Genomic DNA, 25,128 nt, shown 5'->3' on the forward strand with positions numbered 1-25,128 from the left:
TCAGATCACTTGAACATAAGTTCTTGCATAATCACTCCCAAGCTGATTCTTTGCTGTGCATGTGTACGTCCCTGAATCTGATTTCTTGGGGTTCTGAAGGATGAGTGTGCCTTGTGGCTGAAGGAGTTCACTTCTGCTGGACCTGGCTTTGCTTGCTGCAGAAAACACTGAGTGGCCGGGCGTTTCCCATGTGACTTCTGGTTTGGGTATTCCCAGAGCCACACAGTGGAGCTGAACGGCTTCTCCCGTCAACACGCGTATGTTCCTCGGGGGCCGATTGGTGATCCGGGGCGGGTAGGCAATGATCATGACTGGAATGGTGATCACTGCCTCACCAATGCTGTTCTGAGCTTTACATGCATAGCTTCCTCTGTCGTGAGGAGCGGCCTTGTTGATGACTAATGTGCCATTTTCATGTAATGTGTATTTTCCGTTAATTTGAGGCCTGTCTATCACATGACCACTGGGCGCTGTCCAGACGATGTTTGGTTTAGGGCTTCCATCAGACATACAATGAAGGGATACAGACTCCCCAGTGATGCTCTGTATCATTCCCCGCACGTACGTAAGAATAACGGGTTTCTGGCCAATTTCCAATATAATTAGTTTTTCAATGTAGCCAACTTTATTTCTTGCAGCACAACGATATTTCCCTGCATCATCCCTTGTTGGCTTAATAATAATCAAGGAGCCATTTCTTCCTAGTTGATACCGGGAATTTGAGCTTCCACTAGAAAATCGCGTGCCATTAGGTAAAAGCCAAATGATTTCTGGGGGTGGATTTCCATCAACAGAACAATTTAGTGCCATGGGCTTCCCGGGCTGAGCCACAACTTTTTCATTAAATGGATTTCTGAACGTCGGTCGTCGTAGCATTTCTAACACCTTCAGCTGCACAACCAGGACACTCTCTCCACCATCATTACGAGCAATGCAGATAAAATCGGCAGTGTCAGTGAGCCTGACATTCCTTATTTCTAGGGTGCCATTCTTATGGACAGTGATCCTGCTTCCATAATATGGTGCTGTGAGGAAAATGTTATCTGGCATAATCCACATTATTTCTGGTGGAGGTGTTCCTTCTGCTTGGCAGTCCAGGTGTTTCTTGGAGTGCTGCACGGCTGTTGTTTTGATGACCGTTTTGTTGGAATATAGGCCATTGATCAGGGGTAGCTTGGAGACTACATCCAGTCTATACATTCTTGCGTCATCCCCACTTGGATTTCGTGCAACACACATGTACTCTCCAGAATCTAGCAACTTTACTTTGCCTATAGATAATGATCCATTATCATACAACAGGTATCTGTCAGTAGAAGATGAAATTATATCACTGGATGGGAGCAACCAGAATATTTGGGGCTTGGGCTCCCCAATGACCTCACAGACAAGCACTGCAGTTTCCCCAGCAGTCACTCTAATGTAAGTCTTGTGGCTTTGTCTTATCCGAGGGGCAGCTGTAACGACTGTCAGGTGGACCTTCATTTCATCTTTCCCTAGAGTGTTCTGTGCATAACAGGTATAATCTCCCTCCTCTGCAATTCCAACTTTGTTGAAATACAAAGTACCATTGTCAAAAAGGATGTATCTCCGAGTCCGTCTCCTGCTATCATCTGCTTGCATAACGTTGTTTATCATCGTTCCATCTGGCAGACTCCAAGATATCTCTGGCACAGGGGAGCCTGACGCTTTGCAGTCGACTTGGAAGTCCTTCCCATGTAGCACTTGCTTCTTGAATTGCTGCTTGTGGTCAATTTTGGCAGGCTTCATTCTCAGGCTAACTTTCATCAAAATCAGGTCATCCCCCATTTTATTTCTGGCCACACACAAATAATCACCTGCATCCTTTTCGGTGACAGCCCCAATAAGCAAGGACCCATTGGGATAAACATGGATCCGACTGCCCATCCTGGGGGGGGGGGAATATTAATTTTTAATATGCATATATAACATGAGAGAGGGAAGGAAGAAATAAAATTCATCACAAATAACCCTAAATTTGTGAATGTGTTTTCAGAAACTTTGACAGTTAAGTTGCTTTCATTTATAATCTATTTCAGTAAGTAGTGTGAGAGTCTTAACTGCAACAATGTTTATTTGTGGTTGCTACTGCGTAAAAAATCCAGGTCAAGTGCATGGAAACATTTTTAAAAATCAAAGGCACTTATTGACTAGTCACAGTCTCACATTTTACATGCATGAAGAAATTGTAATTTCTTATCTATGTTTAAGAATTTTATTTTCAGGGGAGCTAGGTGGCGAAGTCGATAGAGCGCTGGCCCTGGAGTCAGGAGGACTTGAGTTCAAATCCGGTCTCAGACCAGACACTTGATACTTACTAGCTGTGTGACCCTGGGCAAGTCACTTAATCCAAATTGCCTCATATTAAAAAAAAAAAAGAATTTTATTTTTCCCTCAGTAGGGTATTAATTCAGGGCGCTAGGTGGTGCAGTGGATAGAACACCAGCCCTGAAGTCAGGAGGACCTGAGTTCAAATCTGGCCTCAGACCAGACACTTGACACTTACTAGCTGTGTGACCCTGGGCAAGTCACTTAACCCCAATTGCCTAAAAATTTAAAAAAAAAATTTTTTTTTAAAAATGTTCACATTCAACATGCTAAGAATTTTAGAATAATAACTAACCCGAGACCATTTTTCTGAAACAGGTTTACCTGTTTTGCCACTAGATGGCAATGATGCACTGACAAAGTTGTTGAGATTATTTAAGATTATAGATTTAGATGTAGAAAAAGGACCTTGTTGTTCTGTTATCTCAGTCATGTCCGGCTCTGCGTGACCCCGTTTGGGGTTTTCTTGGCAAAGCTACTGGAGTGGTTTACCATTTCCTTCTCCAGCACTTTTTACAGATGAGGAAACTGAGGCAAACAGGGTGAAGTGACTTATCTAGGGTCACATAGCTAGTAAGTATGGGAGACCAGATTTGAACTCAGGAAGATGTCTTCCTGACTGCACCACCTAGCTGCCCACAGAAGGGACCTTAGAGGTTATTGATTTCAAACTTTTCAGTTTTTTACAGAAGAGCGAACTGAGGCACAGAGAAGGAAAATTACCTACCCAGGGTCACAAAGCTATCAAGTATCTATCTAGGAGGATTATGAACCCAGACTTTCTTTAATCCAAGTCTAGTGCCCTAAACACTACAAATCAGGATCTGTAACTAATGAATGAACAGATCATGGCCCTCCAGGTAACCAGGAAATGCCCTTTAGGCAGATAAGCTGAAAGGCACAATTTGAGTGAAAATGAGAATTGCCTTTTGGTAAGTAAGCAAAGCCATCTTATGCCAAATTCTTGTTTAGAGCAAAAATTATTCTAAAAGCTTCCAGAGTAGCATATCATTTTTTGAAAAAATAGACTTTTTTATTTTTACTTTATTTTATTTTATTTTATTTTTTTATTTATGTCTTGATTCAGTGATGTATTCTTTGTGAAGAAGCTGCTATTCCCCATTAGTCCTCTGGGAACAAATAGAATAAACTTAATCTCTTCTCCACATATTATCCCTTCCTTAAGATAACTTTGAGAGCTTTCCTGGCTTTCCAGAGTCTTATCTTCTCTAGGCTAAACCTTCAAGGTTCCTCTCATGACCCATAACACTTGCATTTGCCCATTTTCCTTTCAACAACCCATCTGAGTGTAACAGCAACCACTTTTAAGCATCAGCTGTAATATAGTAAATGCTTGGTTTAGCCCATGAAGCTAACAGGTTGTACAATGGGTTAAAAGCAAAACCCACCCTTAAGTCTCTTATAATCATTGCTAAATGAGTTTCTCTTGCAAAGTAGCTTTTGGATATTTGTGTTTTGCCAAACCTTGGCATTTTTTGTTTTGCCTAAATCTGTTTCTGATCAAGTTGCCGTTTAACCAGGCTATTGTAATGGCTAGCTGCCATTGGGCAAAGTTTCACCCCCTCACGTTAACTTTGTGGTGTCAACTGTGAATGGAGTGATTATCCTCAGCAAGAGTTCTTGCTGTTCCTAAGGTGGCTCTGAATAAAATATCTGCTTTCTAGTAATTAAGATAAAGAGTACAGCTTTTGCCTTTAATAAAGAGACTTAAACTTGGGTGGGGGGATATATTTGGTCAATGAACAAACTACTATATATAACGTAGAAATAACCCTTCTGAGTGACCCTAATTCATTTTAAAGCAAAACATTTCATCTGTGTACCATAGCAGTTATGAAATAAGTTTGTGTAGATGTATATAAATGGGTGGCTACGTGGCACCATTGTGCAGTGTCAGGCCTTGAGTCAGGAAGACTCAGTTTCCTCATCTGTAAAATAAATTGGAGAAGGAAATGGCAAACCATTCCAGTATATATAAGTACATACCATGTCAAGAAAGGGAGCATGGTGTAGGGGATAGAGAGCTGGCCTTGGTGCCAAGAGGACCTGGGTTCAAGTTCTTCCTCTTATACAAATTGGTTGTATGACCCGGGGCAAGTCATTCAAACTCTGTGTTTTAGGCAACCAAAGACAAGTTGCTGACCTGCAGTGGTAGAGAGCCTGGCTGGGAGCTTCCTATACCAATGAAATCACCAGCCCAACACCTAGCCTGGCAGATAGTAGATGCTTAATAAATGTTTGTTCACTGGCTGTTAATAGATTTGCCCTGTTCTTAATAACGTACTTGTGGGTGTGTGAAGAGACATTTTGGCAAAATAGAATGCCAGTCTCAGAATGAAGAAAACCTGGATTTAAGTCTCATTTTTGACACATAAGCTGTGTAATCCTGGACAAATCACTTAATCTTTCAGCACCCCAGACAACCATCTAAGACTATAAATTTGAGAACAAGGAAGGACCTACATTGGTAGTGTTTCCTCACCACAAGTTCCTTGCGTGGAGGAAATCGTACTCAGATGACCTCTCCCAAAAAAGATGTATGAAGTTTTTAGTATTACATATGATACAGTCTCTCATATGTATTCCAACTCTATGGAACAAGATGCCCCTCCCAGGTTAAGTTATCATCTCTAATCTCATCACCGTGTTGATTGAAGCCATCTCCCTCAGACTCTCCTCCCTCCGATTGCAGGACTGGAGAGTGGAATACCAAACTCCTCCCTTTGTCTTCCTTTACAGAGAGCAGAAACTGGACTTTGTGTCTCGCCCCACTCAGCATCTGTTACTCCGAAACTCGGTGGAACAAGGAAGCCCCACACAGGGTACCACCTGGTGTCATCCCCCCTTTCTTACCTCCTTTTGTGAGTCCTCCCCCCCATTAGATTGTGAACTCATTGAGGACTCGCACTGTCTTTTCATTAATTGTATCCCCAGAGTTTTAGCACAGCGCCTGACACACTTAATAAAATGTTTATTGGATTGGATATACATAATAAAAATAACACCTAGCATTTATGTATCTCTTTAAGGTGTGCAAGTACATATGTTATCTCACTGGATCCTCATAACAACTCTGTAAAGAGAGTGCTAATATTATCCTTGTTACGAGAAAACCAAGGCTGGGAGAGGTTAAGTGACTTGCCCAGAGTAACACTACTAAGTGTCTGAGACAGAATTTGAACTCAGGTCTTCCTGGGTTCCAGCTCTTACCCACTCTGCCACCTAACACACTCTCTCTCTCTCTCTCCCTCCAAATATATATATATATATATATATATGTATGTATGTGTGTATGTATCTGTAGATATGCATATGTATATGTGTATGTGTATATATGTATCTACCCACATATATACGTATGTGATTGATACATGAATATGTATAAATTATATAAATGTTATTTTATATATTGTTATAGAAACATATGTAAAATGGGAACTTGAATGTTTCAAGGGTACACGATTTTATAGATGACATGTCTTAGGATAGCAGTTGGAAGAAACCTCAGAGGACATCTAGTCCAAGCCATGAATGAAAAGATTCCTAAACCACCCAACAAATACCCAGCCAACATGTGCTGGGAGACCTCTCCCGAGGGGGACCCTACTACTACCTGAGACAGTCCATTCACTTTTTGAATAGGTCTCATTTTTAGGAACTTTGTTTTTATATCAAGAGGCAATATCATGAAGTGGGAAGAGTCTAAATTTGAAGTCAAGAGGGCTTGGATTTAAGTCTCTCCCCTGCTACTTTTCCTCCCTAGCCTCAGTCTTCTCACCTGGAATGAGGAGATGGACCAAGTGATCTCTATCTAGATTCTTTCCACCTCTAAACCTATGATCTGCCTCTCTGGGACTTTAAACTGTCACTCCTAATTGTGCCCATTGGAGCTGAGCAGAACAAGGCTAATCTATCTTCCACATGACAGTTCTTCAAATACTTGAAGACAAATCTTGTGTTTCCCCATAAGTCTTTAGCCTAAATATCCCCAGTTCCTTCACATGGCATGGTGCCCTTAGAAAAAGTGGCACCCACAACTGAATATAATACATCTAATGTAGTCTCACCTGGACAGCTACAATGGAGCTATTCCCTCCCTGGCCCTGGGCTCTTAGGCTTCATTAAAAACCACAGATTTTTTTTTCCCCCAATGTACTATTGTCTAACCATGCCTTAAATCTCAAACTTGGTTACCACTTTTTCTTTTTTTTTTTTTTTTTGGCTAGGCAATGGGGTTAAGTGACTTGCTCAGGGTAACACAGCTAATGAGTGTCATGTGTCTGAGACCGGATTTGAACTCAGGTCTTCCTGAATCCAGGGCCAATGCTCTATCCTCTGTGCCATCTAGCTGCCCCTTGAATCTCAAACTTGGGAAGTTGATTTTTGGAGCCTAAGTATAATATTTTTACACTTATCTTTATTTGATTTCCTTACTATATTCAGCTCAGCATTCTAGCTTGCTTAAATCTTTTTGATGGGGGAGTTCCTTCCATCAAATAGACCACAACATATCTATAACTTGGTAAATGGCCTTCAGTGGTTGTGATTCCAGTGGTCACTGTGGCTAACACCTTTTTGCCCTGCCACACTGATGCTGAGATTCTCTGACCTTGACCAATATTGACCTTGGGTAAAATACTGAACCCCAGGCTTGTGTTCAGAGTCATTCCAAGTGGACATGACTTACTAGAGCTCACACTCTGTTATTATAGCTTTCAAGTATCCAGGGGGACCTCCAAGGCACAGAAGACGACTTTGGTATACATAGTGTATAGAGAGATAGCAAATGCCTCAGTAACTCTAGCCTTCTGAATGCCTTCTACGGGAGCCATTCTCGAGGGCTGGGGCTATTTTGAAGGAGCAAATTGACTAGTGATTATAGTGACCTGATTTTTTGCTTTTGTGTCCATTGTTGAGTCCACATGGAGAAATCAGGAAATTGTTTGAACTTCTGACTTCTGTTGTGAAAGAGTTTTGTGAAAAAGAGAGGTGCACAACAATTTGTGAAAATCAAATGCTAGATTTAAGGTACTGATCTTCTTGGTGTATAGGAGCAAGGTAATACTTCTGTTTACTGAGGTCTGAGGGTATTCTGTAAACAGCATCTTGGAGGTACAAACTTTTGAACTTTGCCTGACATTAAAGCCATATATACCTGGTTTGGGAGTAACTTCAAAGAGAAAAGCATTAAGGGTAGAGTTACTAACGTCTATATTCAAGGCTAAGATTAGGCTAATCATCTTCTCCTTCTACACACATTCTGCTGTGCAGTATGACATCTGCCTCATTCTAAGACCACCAGGGGTATATATCTATATTGGGCAAAGTGGCTAAGAAAACACATTCTTTCAACTTTCCAGGCCCCTATGGTAACATCATACTGCTGCTACCAGGCCATCTTTGTGTTGTCATGTTCCAAAAGGCCCCCCACCCCCACCCTGTAGTCCAGCACTGCAGCTCCTGCCCTGGGAATTTAGGCTTCTGATTGGCTAGCACTCACTCTATCACTGACCAAGACCCACCACACTGCTGCTCCCATGCCATCTTCATGCCATTCTTTCCTCACCCCAACTCTGCTTTCTACCCCTAGCTGTTGTCAGTGGATAGAGTACTGTACCTAGAATCAAGAACACATGAGTTCAAATCTGGCCTCAGACACTTACCATCTGTGTCAATGGGCAAGTCAATTAATCACTATCTGTCTCAGTTTCCTCATTTGCAAAATGGGGATAATAATAGCACTGATGAGCTAATATTTCCAAAGTACCTTGCAAAAGGTGCTTCATAAATGCTATCATCATTCTTCTTGTTGTTGCTGTTACATTTGCATTCATTCGTACACTGAAAATTCATCACAGGATAGGTCTACCTAATAGACACCAAAGAAGATTTTCTTTTCTTCTCATTCACCTCCTGATGTTAGTTGCTATTTTTAGCTACTCTTGGTATGTGAGCACATGATAATTTCATACCAGTTTAGCTATATTAATTTTAATAAAGTTGACTCACTGCATCAGAAGCATGATACTTGGTATTTCTTTGGATGCTTTAAGAAAGGTAACCTGTAACAAATGACAATTCTAATTCCTTATTTGTAGACTGTATATGCTTTCTGGGCTGCTTACCATTTTGTTATCTTCTGGTAGCTATGGGGTAAATAGCTTAAAGAGAGTACAAAGGTTTTCTATTTACCTGTGCCATTGGTCCACAATTGCCTTGGATGGTAACCTCCAGATTATTCTGGGCTTGGGTTCTCCAGTAGCTGAACAGTTCAGTAACAATTTGTCTCCAAAGTTCACTTCAGTCAGTTTTTGGGAGGCAGTTTCTATCCTGGGAATGGTGTCTCTCTCTTCTACTATTAGGTTGACTACCCTTCTCTCTGAACCAGTGGAACTGGTAGCTATGCATTCATAGTTACCCCTGTCTGAAGAGGCTATATTTCGTATATAAAGAGTCCCATTTGGAAACAGGAACCACTTGGCATTTATAAATTGTAAAGGTTTCACTTCAGTGCCATCAAAAAGGACCCAGTAAACACTAGGCTGAGGGTTTCCTTTAGCTGTACAGGGCAGTTTCAAATTTTCACCCCATATCCCAGTGATAAATTGTCTCTTTTGTTCCAAGATAATTGGTGGTGCAGCAACAACTTGTATCTTAACCAGCCATGAATCCATCCCAGCTGGGTTATTGGCCATGCAGGTGTAAACTCCACGGTCATAAACAGTGAGTGTGTTGATAACCAAAGTCCCATCAGATTTCACCACTGCCTGGTTGTTTCCCTGAGATGATTCTGAAACCACTGTTTGATTTGCTAGAATCCAGGAAATTTTGGGGGTAGGCCTTCCTTCAGCTCTACATTTTACCTCCACGGAACTACCAGAATGGGCAGTAATTTCCTTTGTTCGGCCTTCCAGGATCCTAGGAGGATAGGCTATCACTGACAAAGTGACATGAAGTCTGTCGGAGCCATGCTGATTGGCAACCACACACAGGTACTGTCCACGGTCCTGAATCTTCACATTCTGAATGAAGAGAGTACCATTAGAGAATACTTCAAATCTGCTCTCTCGCATTTCTTCAGATAAAACAATTCCTGATAAAGATGAAAAGGAAAACACTTTGAGTTATGGGAGTCTGGTAGGCTGTGTTTTGAGTAAAGAAAGAAGAAATTTTTTAAGGGAAGTTCAGTTTCTCTTAAAGTGACAGAAGGAAAGGAAAGTGATATATCTATTAAACATATATAGCAAGAGGTAAAACTATACAGAAGACTAAAAGATATTTCACTACAAGGTCAGTGAAACTTGGGGATAGAAAGCCAAAAACTTACATGGTTGCATTTGGTCACAGAGTTAGAAGTGGGTAAGTGATATCTTTTAAAAAGTTACAGAACATTTAGTTGAGGAAAAATTCATGATGAAATGAAATTTATCCTTCTGTAATAAAAAATTAAAAATTCAGGTTTTTGCTGACTCAATTTATACACAATATAGATTGAAACTCTTCCTTTGACAGCATCAGGAGAGTTGGCAAGAAGCATCACCAAAGTCTTTTGGGACCTTCTAATAATACAAGCAAATTTTTTTCCCCTTAAAACAAATAAATAAGAAAAAGATCCATTTGTCAAATAAGGCAGATGCTGCCTCTTCTCACCAGGCTACCCATTCCGGGGAAGAAAAAAGGGAGTTTCCCTTTAGGCCAAGAAACTATTCTTAAATATCAGTCAAGATGCTCTGAATAAATGTATTTTAAATGAAGTTTAAGTTGCATAGTTATAGATTAGTCAAAGAATTGCATAGATTTTCCCATTACAATTGACCATAATTGTATTTATTTAAAATTTTCAGCACAATTAGTGCATCTCATTTTATCTTTGTTTCTACAGTTTTTCACAGGTATTTTTCTTTAATTTACTCATGTCAAATGTGTGTAAATATGTGTGCTTTTGAGCACATGAAGGTAGATATAAGAATAGGATATTGATGTTATCTACTCAAAGGAGATGGCTTTATATCCAGTTTTGCAAACCTTAAAACATTAATGACAGCTGCAAAAAAAGATGCAGATGTTTTCCTGTTTTATGGATAAATTACACTAAATAAAGCAAGACAATTTAAAACATCCTGGTGATTAGTTTGGATTAACTATGATTCTGTTACCAGGAGGAATTCTGGGAAGGATATTCAGAAATAAGTGTGGTGTAAATTGAAAATAAACACAGAACAAAGTACCTGATGAAACTCTGGTCCAGTGAATAGTGGGGGAAGGATTACCAGTGGCTTCACAGGGGATGAAGGCATCTGAGTTAGCCAGCACTGTAAAACTAGCTGCTTTGCCTCCAACTATCCTTGGCTTTTCAAATCTATTTCTAGACAGAGAGCCAAATATTAGGGGCTTGGCAGTAGCTGTTTCTTGAACTGCTGTCTGATCAAGGCTACTTTTGATTACATTCTCTTTCTGACCTCCCCACTTTGGAGTATGTTGAGTGGTGCTTTCTGAAAACTTTATTGTGGTCAACATATTTGCTACTGGTATTTTGCCTCTGTCAGCAATTTCTGGATATGATTGATGCCAAAATAGGTTTTCTGTCCAGAGAGGAGTAATCTTATCCTTGGAGCTTTGTGGTTCAACTGTTGTTAGTGGCAGTACTGGCATGGGATATAGATCAGCATAGATAAAGGGTGTTGTTCTAAAAGAGGACTCTGTTTGGGGATATGATCCAGAAGGTGCTTCAGTCTCAGACCCAGACATGTTCTGGTCAATATGGAGACTTGAGGTTTCCTGTGGCTTTGGCTCATTATGAGCCATCATCCCAAAGAGTGTGATTGGCACTTGGTCAGTTACTTCGCTTCTGGAGAAGGGAACGGAGGTAGCTTTGGGTACTTCTGTGCTATTGTTAATTCTCAGGAATGGTGTTTTGCTAGCAAGAGTACTTTGCAGTGTTTTACTGGGTAAGGTCATACTAGTATCAGTTGTCTTTGCTAGTGTCTGAGTACTTGTTTTAGCTACCTCTTCATTTATGTCTGTAGCATTAAGAGTTAGTGGATTAAGGCTATTTGAAGTTGGAATTCCTTTCGTGCCCTCTGAAGGAGATTGAGTCATAGTAAAGATGCTGGGATTAACTAAAGGTTGAACTATCATTACATTAGGAGGGGCTGTGGTTCCCGATGAAATAGTAACAGAATTCTCAAACTCAGTAATGCCCTGTGGGGTCATAATATTTTTCTGTGGTCGCCTTTGTCTTTGCCCTTTCCATCTTCCAGGTCTGGCTGTTTGACTTCTGATGACAGTGTCAGATGTGTAGATGGTAGGGAGAGAATGTATTGGCATAAAACCGTCTGTGCTAGGTAAGCTTTTGATACTTGCAGTATTAGGGTAAAAAAGCAAAGTTGGAAGATCTGTCATTGTCAGGACATTCTCAGGGGTGGCTCCTTCAGGAATGCTATCCTTATGAGTGAATTTCTGAGTTATAGCTGGGATTTGCATCTCCTTTGATGAGAGAGTTGTGAAATGGAAAGAACCTCCATCAGGGGGCATGACCAGGGACATTTTAGGAGGAACTGTGACTGTGCTTGTTTGTGGACTGGATTGATTGAGATTCTTAGGCATTTCTCTTTGGACATAATTGTTCACAAAAATTTGGTGCCAAGGAATTTTTCTTCTAAAAGCTCTTGTAAAAGTTCTCATACTAGGAGTAGAGGAGACAGAGATCACACTTGAATGAGTTGTGGGATTGGATGCACCTTTCTTAGTCACACTGGTACTGGGGATAGTGCTAAACAAAGCTGGATGACTAATGTTCATTGAAAAGCTTTTTTCTGTATCCAGGGGCATAGTGGCAAGGGTCTTCAATTCATTCTTTGGAGTTACATGTGTGCTTTCTGCACTGAAATATCTCATTACAGGGGTTGTTTTCTCTAATTCTATATAAGGCTTATCTACCTCTTCAAGTTCAGATGCTGGGTTTGGGTATGGAGTAGTAGGCACTGATACCACTTTTGCAGACTCCATTTTGGGGAGGGTGGTATATTCAGCACTTGGAAGAAGCAAATGAGAAGGAGCTGTAGTGGGCATCATTCCAGGTGTACATGTTGGGCACTTCATATCAAGTTCTGTTGGGAGCAGTGGCATCCTTTCTTCAGGTAGAACCTTGAATCTTGGTCTCAAAAAGGGGTATCTGTGTCCTCTGACGTTTGGGATTCTACCTGGGCTAATAATTCTCCTCCTGCCCCAAATTTTCCTCCGTCTCCCATAATGTCTCATTAGTGGGGTAGTGGTAGTTACATCACTGATGGCCCAAACTTGATTTTGCATCATCATTGTTGAGTCTGTGGGAAACTTAGAGATAAGAGTTTTTTGAGTGATATGGGAATAAAAATGATCATTATTTGGCTCATTCTCTGTTATTACGGTTAGGTGGTGATGAGAGATTTGATCAACAGAGTCTCTAAATACATGATCTTTTCCACGAGGGTTCCCAGATATATTGACATTGCTATCTCTACTAATATCATCTCCTAACATTGTGGGCATGCTTTTTGAGTGTTCATTTCTTTCCCATAAAGGCTTCTCATTTCTCAAGATTTTGATTGGAACAGACATCAGAGAAGAGATGGTAGGTAGCTGTTGAGTGGTGATGCCTTGCATATTACTTGATGTGCTTAGGGTAAAGTGTGTTGAAACAGATGTGGATAGATTTAAATTTGTATTTGACATGAGTTCTTCAGGCCTTTCAGGTTGTGAAGTCTGTGGACTGACTATTGGCAAGGCTTCTGTACCAGGAGTGATACTGGTTTCAGAGCTGCCTGGGGGTGTTATGGGATCTGTAGTCACTGGACTTGCTGATGTCTCCAGAGCTCTTGTTGTCAAAAGCATGAACTCTTCATCTGGGGGCAAGACGCCCGATGATTCTTCTCCATCTGCAGGGAGTTCTGACAGTACAGTGACTTGTGTAGGGGGTGTGGTTATGGCACTTCCTACTTTGTCTGGTGTGGCTATTTTTTTAGCTTTTTCCAAAAATGCTGCCCATTGTCTTGGGTCAAGCCTTCGAGCAGAAGGAGGAAATTGTCTCCTACGTTCCCTAAAACGTCTGTTTATTGGATCTCCATGGCGGCGATACATCAGCTCACTGTAATTCTGCCTTTTACTTGGATTTGAAATGTCCTGTTTTGTCATATCAGCCCCTAGAGGCACTGTGTTTTGTACCACTGATGGTTCCTTGAGGTTTGTGGTAGTGGCTTTAGGTTCCTCTTTCCCAGAGCCATCAGCTTCTCTATCTTGATATTCAAGATTGTTCCCTTTCATGTCTACTGATACTAGGAAAATCAAAAAATCCACACCATATGGATTAGCTGCTACACATCGAAAATAACCACTGTCTCCTTCAGTGACCTTCAATATTCTCAATGTGCCATCACTGAGAATTTGCTTGTTTCCTATGGAGTGGTGAAGTACAATGTTTCCAGGGAGAACCCAACTGACAGAGGCATCTGGGATCCCAGTGGACCGACATGGAAGGTCAAGTGTCTCTCCAGAAGAACTCACATGTGGAGCCCCATTTATGTGATGAGAACCCACGTTTGGATTCACCACTGTAACCCTATATGTGAGGATATCTGCATCATCATAATTGGTGCTGATGCAGTGGTAGAGGCCAGTGTCAAAGCCATCAGCTGTCTGCAGTTCTAGCTTTCCAGCTTTATCTATTAGGATTCTCCCATCCTCACTAATATAAGGGGCTCTCACTTTGCTCCCATCTGCAAGAACCCACTCTAGATGAGGACTGGGATCTCCTTGGGCTGGGCAATCCAGTTCCATGGTCCCACCCACTAAAACAGTACGCTCCAACTTAGTAGTATTATCTCTGGAAATCATAGCCCACTTGTGCTTGATTTGCCCTTCTTTTTCATGTGGTACAGTGACATGGGCATCCACCAGATACCGAATGTGCAGAGTGCTGAGGGTGGTCACAGTCCTATCTAGTTGTAGCGATATCTGGTCCTGCATCAGCCACGATGGATCAGCTCTTAGTTCTGCTTTTATATCAGTAAAAATGTCTTCATTCCTTGCAGTAATCTGTCTATATGTCTGAGTCAGTTGGGGTGTTTGGGTAAGGGAAAGTGCTCTTTCTAGCCTCAGTGGAGAATCACTATACATGGCTAGAATTCGCCACAGTGGCTGGATGTGGTGGTGATCTATGTTACATACAAGGAAGGTGGAAAATGACGTATTCAGTGTGACATAGCCACTCTCTTCAGCAAATGAAACAGGTAATGTCTTAGAAGGCTTCTGAATATTGCAAACCAAATTAGCTTCATTCCCAGACTGGTCTGTCAAATTCATAGTTATCAAACCAAGGGGTGCCACAAAGTCTTTGGACAGGAGAGATATGGAGTCGCCCTCTTCTGGTAGAGTGAGGTTCTTCATCTTCAAGGCAGAGTCAATGGTTGGCTTAACACAAGTCAAGGATTCAGCTGAGATCTCAGCTAAGCGTTTGCCTTTGGATTTCTTAGGATTTGTGCATAGTGGACATTGCAGAAGAGTGGAGGAACTTCTGTCTCTTTTGCATTTTACTGTATCTGGGGGGGAGGAGAGAAATATCATAATTTAGCCATTTTCTAATAATAACTTCTATATCTATGAATTGCTCTAAATAATTTCTAGAACCATATTATAGATAATAATATATCTACTTTATACAAAAACTTCTATATCTACATCAATTCAACTCAACAAGCATATATAAAGTCCCAACTTTGTGCCTCGCACTGTGTCACAACATACTACAAGATAATTATATTTTGAAGGTAAATCTATTGTTTACCTTCGTGTGAATTTAAATTAATGTGTTATGTCTAAGGATTTACTGGGGTACTAAGGATTTTATTCCGGAAGAGACCTTAAAAGTAATTTGATTTATCACTTTCATTTTTGAAATGAGGAAATTGAGCCTCAGAGATGTAAAATTTCCCCAGTTCATGCAGGTAGTTAATAGTAGAGACATGCAGTATGGTACTTTAGAAAGAGTATTGGGTTTAGAATAAGGGGTCTGGGGTTCAAATCTCAGCTCTACCACTTATTACTGTGTGACCTTGGACAAGTCACATAACCTCTGAATTTCATCTATAAAATTAAGGGATTGGACTAAATGACCTCTAAGTCCCTTCTAATTCTGAGTTAATGAACATTATGATTCCCTAGGTTTTCTGAATGCAAAAATCCAGTGGTGATGTTTTTTCCCCACTATGCTGTATTGCCCAATGTCACTCATTGGGACCTTTGGGTAGCAAGATTTGACCATTCATAGAATTATAAACTTTCATAATTGGAAGAGACCTCAGTGGTCATTTGGCTCAACCTGTATCTATAAAAGAATCCCCTCAGTCTGAAAATCAATCAACAAGCATTTATTATGTACATACTATGTGCCAGGTACTGTGGTATGGGCTGGGGGTACAAAGAAAAAAACAAAGTAGTCCCTGCCCTCAAGGGACTTACATTTTAGTGAAGGTGGGCAACATGTACACATTTAAAGAGATACAAAATACATTCTCCACAAATTCAATATAATATCAGAAATGGGAGGCAATAGTAGATGGGGTTAGGGGACATGCAGAAGTTGAGGAAAAACCTCACAAAGGTAATTGTAGCTTGAGGTTAAGCCTTGAAAGAAGTGAAGGATTCTAACAAGTGGAGGTAAGGAGCAAGAGCATTCCAGGCACCGACACCAGCCTGTCCTCAGACACAAAGCCAGCACTCCAAATGTCTCTCTAATATTCTCAACTTCTGTCTGAAGACCTTCACTGAGGAAGAATTGACAGCATCCTGAGGTAGCCCAATCCACTTGAAGATAAATATTTATGAGGAAGTTTTTTCCTAGCATCAAATGCCAGAAATTTGCCCTTTTTGTAGCTTCCACGTGTTTCTCCAAGTTCTGTCTTTTCATTTTGCTCAGCCTCAGTTTCCTCATCTATAAAATGGGGACCATAATAGCACCTCCCTGTTGTGGGTTGTGGTGAGGATCAAATGAGATAATACGTGTAAGGTGATAAGATATGTAAATGCTGGCTGTTATTATTATTGCTGTGTAGATATGTTACAGTGTGGGGGCACCTAGGTGACACAGGGGATAGAGCTCTGGCTTTGGAGTCAGGAGGACCTGGGTTCAAATCTGACCTCAGACGCTTGACACTTAGTAGCTGTGTGACCCTGCGCAAGTCACTTAACCTGATTGCCTAAGCAAAAAAAAAAAAAAAGATAAGTCACAATGTGTCTAAGTGGCTAGAGAGCTAGCCTTAGAGTAATCTGACCTGTGATTTCATTGCTAGACATGTCACCCCCTCATCCAATGCAGCTGTCCTAGGACTTTGTCTCAGGGAGTGGCCCTGGACATGGGGAGGGGAAGGGCTTTATATTCATCTCCAAACTAAGCTCAGGAATTAATGAGGGAAAGGCAACAGAAGCTTCATTTGCATAGAACAAGCCAGCAAAGATTTGAAATGTAAGTAATTCCCTTTGCTATCAACTCAGGCAGACAAGAAAAGCTCAAAGAACACTAATTACACTCATAGTATAGGACATGTTTCCTCCTATTTGACCCATACAACATCTCTATGAGGAAAGTAGTGAAGTTGTTATAATGTGTACTCAGTTGGAATTTGCACCACTGAGGATGGTGCAGTAGATAGAATCTTACCCTGGAGTCAGGAAGACCTGAGTTCAAATCCAACCTCAGACACTTACTACCTGTGTGAGCCAGGGCAAGTCACTTACTTAACCTCTCTCTGCCTCAATTTCCTGAAAATAGGAGCACGTACCTCCCAGGGTCATGATAAGATGAGTTAATATTTGCAAAGTGCTTAAAGCACCTTGTAAATGCCAGCTGTTATTATCCTGGTTTAAAGGACTTTTTTTTAATAGGAAGGGAAAGTTTCTTTTCTGAACTTTTTTTTTCCTTGCCAGTAAAAGAAGAATGGGTAGCTAGGTGGCACTATAGGAGATAAAGCATCAGCCCTGGAGTTAGGAGGACTTGAATTCAAATCCAGCTTCAGACACTTACTAGCTATGTGACCCTGGGCAAGTCACTTCTCCCTGTTTGACTCAATCTCCTCATCTGTAAAATGAGTTGGAGAAGGAAATGGCAAACCATTCTAGTATCTTTGCTAAGAAAACCCCAAATGGGATCAAGAGTTGGAGACCACTGAAATGACTTAACAACAAAAATAAGAATAATAATCCTTATACTTCAGGATATGCCCTCAGAAGTGGGCATTCACTACAAATCGGGGCTTGATTTATTGCTCTACTCATTGTCTAGCCTTGAGAAAGTGATGGAGAAAACTGTAATAATGCAAATTACACTTTTAAAAGTTGTACGTACATCCCCTCCCAGGAGAGCTGGTTGTTAAACATTTATCAGCACACCATTGCTTATATTTCCTATTTCACAAGGTTTTGGGGGAGGAAAAGGGAAAGGAAAGTGAGTTTTCATGCAGTAGCCTCAGTGTGCTCCAGGTCCTGCCTCCCCTGGGGACTTCCTGACTTGAGTGCAACAGTACACATTGCACCTACAAAGAACTGTAATTCTGACTGCCTTGTCATCTGGGTACCATTCATGATATGAACTTGAAAATTTTGTGTTTGTCTAAGGTTATAAAAGCCTGTGTGGTTTGGAACCTGAGCCGTCTAGCATAGCATGCTGGGTGAATAATAAAAGCAGGATTAGAGAAATACAGTAAGTTATATTATTCCCAATACAATAGTGATTTCAGTAGGCTGATTTAGAAAATAGGAAACATCTGTCTACACATGAAGATGGAGGTAATAAAAATTAGGGAGAAAGTAATAAGAAATAAAAGAAGTAATGAAATAAAAAGCATATGAGAACGGAATGGGATCCTGTTGACATAAATGGCTTTTTAACAGGTGGTAAAATTGAAGCATGACAGGTAGGGTTTGCCCTGGGCTGGCACAGAGTAGACAACCTCTGTGGGATGGACAGCATGTGCAGGAATAGGTGCATACGAGTTATTACCAGAGTAAATGCAGCTGGGGAAACTGGAAAGCCTATGACTGCAACCAACATTTCTATGCAGAAAATTCCCCAACCTCCACCTTCAGCTCTGGTCTCTAGGCTAAACTCTAGAGTCACCAACCACCTAAAACATATATTCACGTGGCTGTCCCACCAGTACCTCAAACCCGATATTTCCAAAACCAAGTTCATTATCTTTCCTCCTAATTCAGCTCCTCCCAACTTCATTATTTCTGTCTGTGTCCCCTAGCCCTCCCCCTACATCCCAGGTTTTTATGCTCAGAATTATCTTTTCATTCTTCCCTCTCCTTCACCTCACAGAGCCAAACAAGTATGGAGTACTATCAGTTCGATCAATCAATAAACATTCATTAAGCTCTTACTATGTGCCAGGCACTATATGAAGTGCTGCAGATACAAAAAGAAGCAAAAGACGGTCTCTGCCCTCAAGAAGCTTACAATCTAATGGAGAAGACAACATGCATACAAATCTATACAAAGCAAGTTACATATAGGATAAATAGGAAATAATTAAGAGAGGGGTGGCACCAGAATTAAGAGGGATTGGAAAAGGCTTACTGCAGTAGACAGGATTTTAGTTGAGACCTAAAGGAAGCTAAGGAAGCCAGGAGGCAGAGATAAGGAGGGACAGTGACAGCAGGAGAAAATGCTGGCAGTCAAGAGATGGAGTGTCTTGTTCATGGAATAGCCAGGTGACTAGTGTCAAAGAGCATGGTGAAAGGAAATTGGAAAGGTAGGAAGGGGCTAGGTCATGAAGGGCTTCGAATGCCAAATAAAGCATTTTGTACTGCTCCTGGTGGCAATAAGGAGCCACTAAAGTTTGTTGAACAGGGAGGTGACATGATCAGACTTATATTTTAGAAAAATAATTTTAGCAGCTGAATGGAGAATGGATTGGAGTGGGGCCACCTCTGGAATGCTTCCTTTCCTATTTATTACCTCTAGCCTCCTAACAAGTCTTTCAGACCCAGAAGAGAAGGTTCCCTTTGAAGGTTCTGTTGACTTTTGAAGGAAAGCAGAGGATGATAGGAGAACAAGGCAAGGTGTAGGAGCAGCAAATATTGATTATGAGGTGAGAATGTGCTTTAAACAAACTTGACTTCATTTTTCCTAGGGTCAACCTAATGTTAGAATGTTAAATCAAAAATATGTAAGATGATTATTGATTGAAAGGTTTTTTGTAAAAAAATACAAAAAGGAATGTGGTACAGCGATGCTCACAGGGTCATAGAGAGAGAGAAGCAACATGAAGTAATGGTAAGAGAGATGGTTTCAAAGCCTGCATTCTGGTCTGGACTCAGACACATAATGACAATATGAACCAGGGAATATCAATTAACCACTCAGTTTTCTGAGGCAGAAGTTATCAAATTCATACTGGCCCAGAGGCCTGAACTAAATTAAAATGTAATTGGGAAATATTTAAAGAAGCAAATAAAAATACAGTAGGATGTAGACAGCTTTAGCATGTGGTTTTCTGTGTCAGTATTTAGCTACAGGGATATTTGTGTGTGGGTGAGTGGTTTCTGTTTCTATTTGAGTTTGACATGAGCTCTAGGCAGCTTCATGAGACAGGATTCTTAACCTTTTTTTATGTCACAGACCCCTTTGGCAGTCTGGTGAAGCCTATGGACCCCTTCTCAGACTATTTTTAAATGCATAAAACAAAATACATAGAACTACAAAGAAAACCAACTAGATTGAAATAGCTATCCAAAACTTTTTCTAAAATCAGATTCAAAGATGCCAGGTTAAGAAATCCAGCTAAGACTATGAACTACAGAGAAGGTGCCAACCTATGTTGGGAGAGGAAGTTCCCTCATCCAGCAGCTCCCTATACCAACAAAATCACTGGGCTAGGCTTTATCTCATAAGAAATATTCCATAATTGAATCGATAAACTTGATTTTCCTTCCAGCTATAAACTTTTGTTCTTTTTCTATGTCTCTCTGGCTTTCTCTCTCTCCCCTCTTTCTAATAAAACACCTCAGAGTAACTTGCCTCTAATTGCTGAAAATGAAGAAACAAAAGAGAATATTGATTCTCCTACCTGGATTCTGCTGTATCCAGTCTGGAAGCCAATTTAGCTCACAGTCACATATCCAAGGGTTTCCATACAAGTAAATGCTCTCCAGTTCAGTCATATACAGAATCATCTCCTGTGGGATGGAGGTCAGGAAGTTGTCTGACAAATAGATGTACCTTATGAATGAGATTTTAAATATCTGGAAATAGCTCAAAGAGACAAAGGTATTGGGATGGAGTTTGGTGAGCAGATTTCCTTCCAGGTGCACAAGCCGAAGGGAGGTGAGTCCATAAAAGGTCTCTGGGTTTATAAACTCCAGGTGGTTGTGGTCCAGGTGGAGCCGAGTCAAGCTCCTAAGGCCATGGAAGGTATCTTTGTGAAGTCTTCTGACTTTATTGTAGCTCATTTTTAAAACCTCATGAATTAAGAAGAAAAAGAAAAAAAAAACAAATTAGCTCAGCAAGCCATTGTTTCCATGAGGGAGAAAAGCATTAGCATTTGATTGCCTTTTGACTTTGATGGATGACTTTGATGACTTTGGTGGATCCAGAGATGGAAGGAATAGCATGTTTTCAAAATGTTTATCTCTCATCTACACATATAATACCCTGACCTTCAATTATTACTCAGAATGGAACATTCTCTAAGGATAAAAGTGGAAACGAGCTCCAAAATGGCACCTAGTTTTACCATATTGAATGAATGAATGAATGCTTTCTATGATCCAGGCACTGTACTAAGCGATGGATCATAGAAAGCTTACATGTAAGCTTTCAAGCAACTTATTTTGTAATGAAGGAAGGAAAGATGTAAAGGGACTTGGGAGTGAAGAATAACTGTGTGGCCACATGGTTTGGAAATGGACAAAAAGTGACATGGAATTAGAGTTCTGGGCAAAGCAAGGTGAAAGTATTATCAGAGCCCAGAGTCCCAGAGGCAGATCCCAGGATCCAGTGGGAGAAGGTTGAGGAAGACGGCCTGAGTGCAGGTGGTAGGGTTTGGAAATGATCAGAAAATTATTTATTTAATTTCTTTATTTGGTTGCTTCTTTGTTTAGCTCATACCTGTGATATCATTGATGTAAGGAATTCTCAGTGAGGAGCATCCCTTTAAGAATAGAGATCAACTGACCTTCAACTTATAATCTTAGAGAGTTTCTTGGAGAAATTTTCTGATAGACTAAATGACTTGTCCAAGGTCACACAATCAATGGGCATCAGAGAGGCTGGATCTGAACCCAAGTCATCCTGACCCTGAAGTCAACCATACTACTACTCCACACTGCCTTTTACCATATTGATTTGGCCTGAGAATTAGTCAATGATAATATCACAGCCTGTCTTAATGGTCAGAAAGGCAGAATGGTATAGTATAGTATAGAGTGATATAGTAGAGCTAGACTTAGGAAATCTTGGGTTCAAATCCTGCCTCTGACATTTACTAACTGGGTGATCCTAGGCAAGTTGCATCACCTCCACAAGCCTCAGTTTCCTCACTTGTAAGTGGGGATAATAATATCTTCAGTTCCTATATCACAGGGTTGTGCTGAGGCTCAAATGAACTAATACGGAGTGTCCCAAAAGTCTTAGTGCAAGTTAGTCTCACTAGCTTAAAATTGCACTAAGACGTCTGGGACACCCCATATAAATAAAGTGCTCTGGAAATTTTAAAACCTTAGAAATCACTTCTTATCACTATTATTCAAATGACCTTGGACAATTCACTAGGACTCCGAAATTCAGTTGCTTCATCATATATAAAATGAGGAGGTTGATCTAGATGACCACTAACGTTCCTTTCAGATCTCAATATCCCAAGGTATGTCTAGTAAATGGCAATGAAGAAAAGCCATACTGATTAATCACAGCAACGTCTGGCTGGAGGCACTTCCGTTTTTTTGCTCAGTTGTTAGGTTGTGTTCAACTCTGTGACTCTGTGGGCTGTATTGTCCATGGGGTTTTCTTGGCAAAGACACTGCAGCAGTTTGCCATTTCCTTCTCCACTGGGTGAAGGCAAACAGAGGTTAAGTGACTTGCCCAGGGTCACATAGTAGCTGGAAGTACTAGTTGTATTTTAATGTCCCTGAATTCCACTAGGATTCCAAGTGAATGGTACTCAAAATAGCCTCTAGATTAAGTTTTAAATGCTTGTCAGTGTTCAGGAATAAAAATACAGTGTAGTTTCATTAGCATAGGCTACAAGAAATGTCACTTCGTGTTATGGATTACAATTTCCAAATACAACTGGAAAAGTCAGTATATTGCTTTCTCAGATATGCAACATATCTCTTCCTCCAATCAGAAGCAACCCCTTTGATGTCTTCCACAATCTCTAGAATATGAGGAAGGATAACTTTGTGTCCTTTTTTTCTTTATTACCTACACAGCATTTAAATTTGTAAATGTCCTGTCTGCGATGGCCCAAATAATGACGATGATGATAACAATAATAGTAGCTAGCATTTGCATAATGCTTTAAGATTTGCAAAGCACTTCACAAATATTACCTTGTTTTATTCTCACAACAATCTTGGAAAGTGTGCCATTATTATTCTCATTTTACAGATGAGAAAACTAAGGCAGACAAAGGTTAAGTGACTTGGCCAGGGTCACACAGTTTGCCTTTTTTCTTCCTTACCTGTAAGGCATGTAAGTCTGTAAATGTCTTGTCTGGGATGTCACGAATCTCATTACTGTGCAGCATCAGCAACTCCAGCTTGTGCAGGCCAATAAAGTCTGTTTCAGTTAGTTTAATCAAGCTGTTGTAACTATTAAAAAAAAAAAAAAAGATAGATTTCCAGTCCTGTATATAGTCCATCAGAGAAAACTCAAAAAGGAAAATGAAAAAACATAAATTTTTGCAAACTCATGTGAAATTTTGCTCTGGATCCAACAGGACGGATAATCATTCAAAATTCATAAATATAATTTGCATCAAAAGTCACACTGGAGGCTTTCCACAAGGTCAGATGGAGAGAGGAAAGTTTTACCTCTTTTAGCTTTGCCTACCAAACAGAGGTGAGTCTTCTATGTGTAATATTTGCCAAATTATTCATAAAAATATTTTTTTTCTTTGGAATGGCAATTAGGGTTCTGAATTTTCAAGATCATTTTGATGAATGGTTTTGAACAATTCATTAGCCATTAAATGTAGACAATATGTTCAGAAAGGGGGACAATATCACAAAACTCTAGATGATCTTTCATTTAAGTTTCAATGATAGAGCTTTTTCCTTCTGAAAGATAGTTTAACAATGAATGTATTATGATATTGTCTACAGTCTGTTATGAAGATCCTAACCCGTACTTTTTAATATGTGTATACATAGAGAGACACACACACATATGCTTCATATAGACACATACAGATACAGTGTTCAGTTAAAACTATTCCATATTGACCTATTTAAAAAAGTTCTCTATGCCCTCCCAAAGGGAAATGGATAAAGGAACAGACATTGACACAGGTGATTACCATTTCTTTAACAATGTTTCACCAACATAAATCAATCACCACAACAAACAACAAAGAAGCCAAAGGAACTCAGAAATCACCTCATCCAGCAAACACATCTCATTGCCAATTAGAGAGATGTGGCAGCTAAGTATGAAACTCATTTGGAATATTAATCTGCTTGAATTTTCAGGAGGAAATTTACTTCCTTGGACAAGTGATTCAAACTCCCCCACCCCACCCCAGGCCTCCCTGTAAAATGAGGGGGTTGGACTAGATCATCCTGAAGTCTCTTCCAGCACTATTTCTATGATTCTAAGACCCTATAATCATAAGCAGTATTACATCATCCAACAGCCAGGATTTCTGATTTCAAGACTAGTTGTATTCTCCATTATACCAATGCTGCTCTGTATCTCCTTTAATACCTAAGGACTTGACCTGGCCACCTCTCCTCCTTCTCCCCCTCCCCCAATCAGGAATGAGGAAAAAAGGCACAAAAATAGTTAAAATGAAAACAAAAACTCTTAAAAATTACTGAAATCACCTTTTGGTTTTTTGGCTTCTGGTTAGTTCTTGCACTGTCCATTTCCAAAGAGATAGGAAACAGTACTAAGTTTTTATTTCCCCTTCCTTAAAAGCTGAGATTCCCTTTATTAGTGGCCTCCTGATGAAGCAGGCATAATTCTTCCCTGCTCAAGGAAGTTCAAGCCAAAGACTTACAAAGAGAAGAAGGGAGTGTTTCACCTACCCCAGGTTGATGCGTTCTGCATTGGCAGGGATGGTATCTGGGATGGTGGTGAGATACCGGAACGTGCAGTGTACCTCTGTAGGGACATAACAGGCACAGCGGCGGGGGCAGGCACTGCCGTAGGGAAGGGTGGCCAGGCAGACACTGACCAGAGAGGCCAGCAAGGGAGGGAGTTCTTTGCCTTTTACTTTCATCCTGAAACAACATCTCTGTCAGCAAAGACAAGTACAGATAGCCAGACCCCAGCATCTTCCCTTCTCCCCCCACCCTCCCGGAAGATAAGCACAACTGGTCAGTCTTACCCACAACATTCATGGGACAGACTTTTTGTCAGGGAGTCTGTACTGTCTGCCCCCCTCAAATAGAGTTCTGTCATCCAGAGGAATATTTATCATCAAGAAAATTCCTTCACAGCTTCTCATTTTCTTAATGAAAAGCAACACAGGGACATGTTATTTAGGAGTTGTTAAAAAGTGA

General features: G+C 40.5%; 1 protein-coding gene across 1 annotated transcript; it reads right to left on the minus strand.

Moving 5' to 3' along the window:
* IGSF10 (immunoglobulin superfamily member 10) lies at positions 1–24,845 on the minus strand. The gene is made up of 6 exons (XM_027875692.1): positions 24,652–24,845; positions 23,085–23,214; positions 20,472–20,862; positions 10,599–14,945; positions 8,563–9,463; positions 1–1,909 (listed from the first exon to the last, which is right to left on the minus strand). Exons 1-6 carry the CDS (start codon positions 24,843–24,845, stop codon positions 1–3), a joined length of 7,872 nt encoding a protein of 2,623 aa, XP_027731493.1.
* Between the last annotated feature and the right edge of the window lie 283 nt (positions 24,846–25,128).

Source organism: Vombatus ursinus, unplaced genomic scaffold, assembly GCF_900497805.2.
Source record: "Vombatus ursinus unplaced genomic scaffold, bare-nosed wombat genome assembly UNPS02014810.1, whole genome shotgun sequence".
In the NCBI taxonomy this organism is placed as follows: Eukaryota; Metazoa; Chordata; class Mammalia; order Diprotodontia; family Vombatidae; genus Vombatus; species Vombatus ursinus.

Coding starts and splice junctions, on each gene's coding strand:
- IGSF10 (XM_027875692.1), bottom strand. CDS start 24,845: ATGAAAGTAAAAGGCAAAGAACTCCCTCCCTTGCTGGCCTCTCTGGTC. Junction 20,863..23,084: donor CAGACTTACATGCCTTACAG/GTAAGGAAGAAA, acceptor TTAATTCATGAG/GTTTTAAAAATGAGCTACAA. Junction 1,910..8,562: donor ATTGTGGACCAATGGCACAG/GTAAATAGAAAA, acceptor CCCCCCCCCCAG/GATGGGCAGTCGGATCCATG.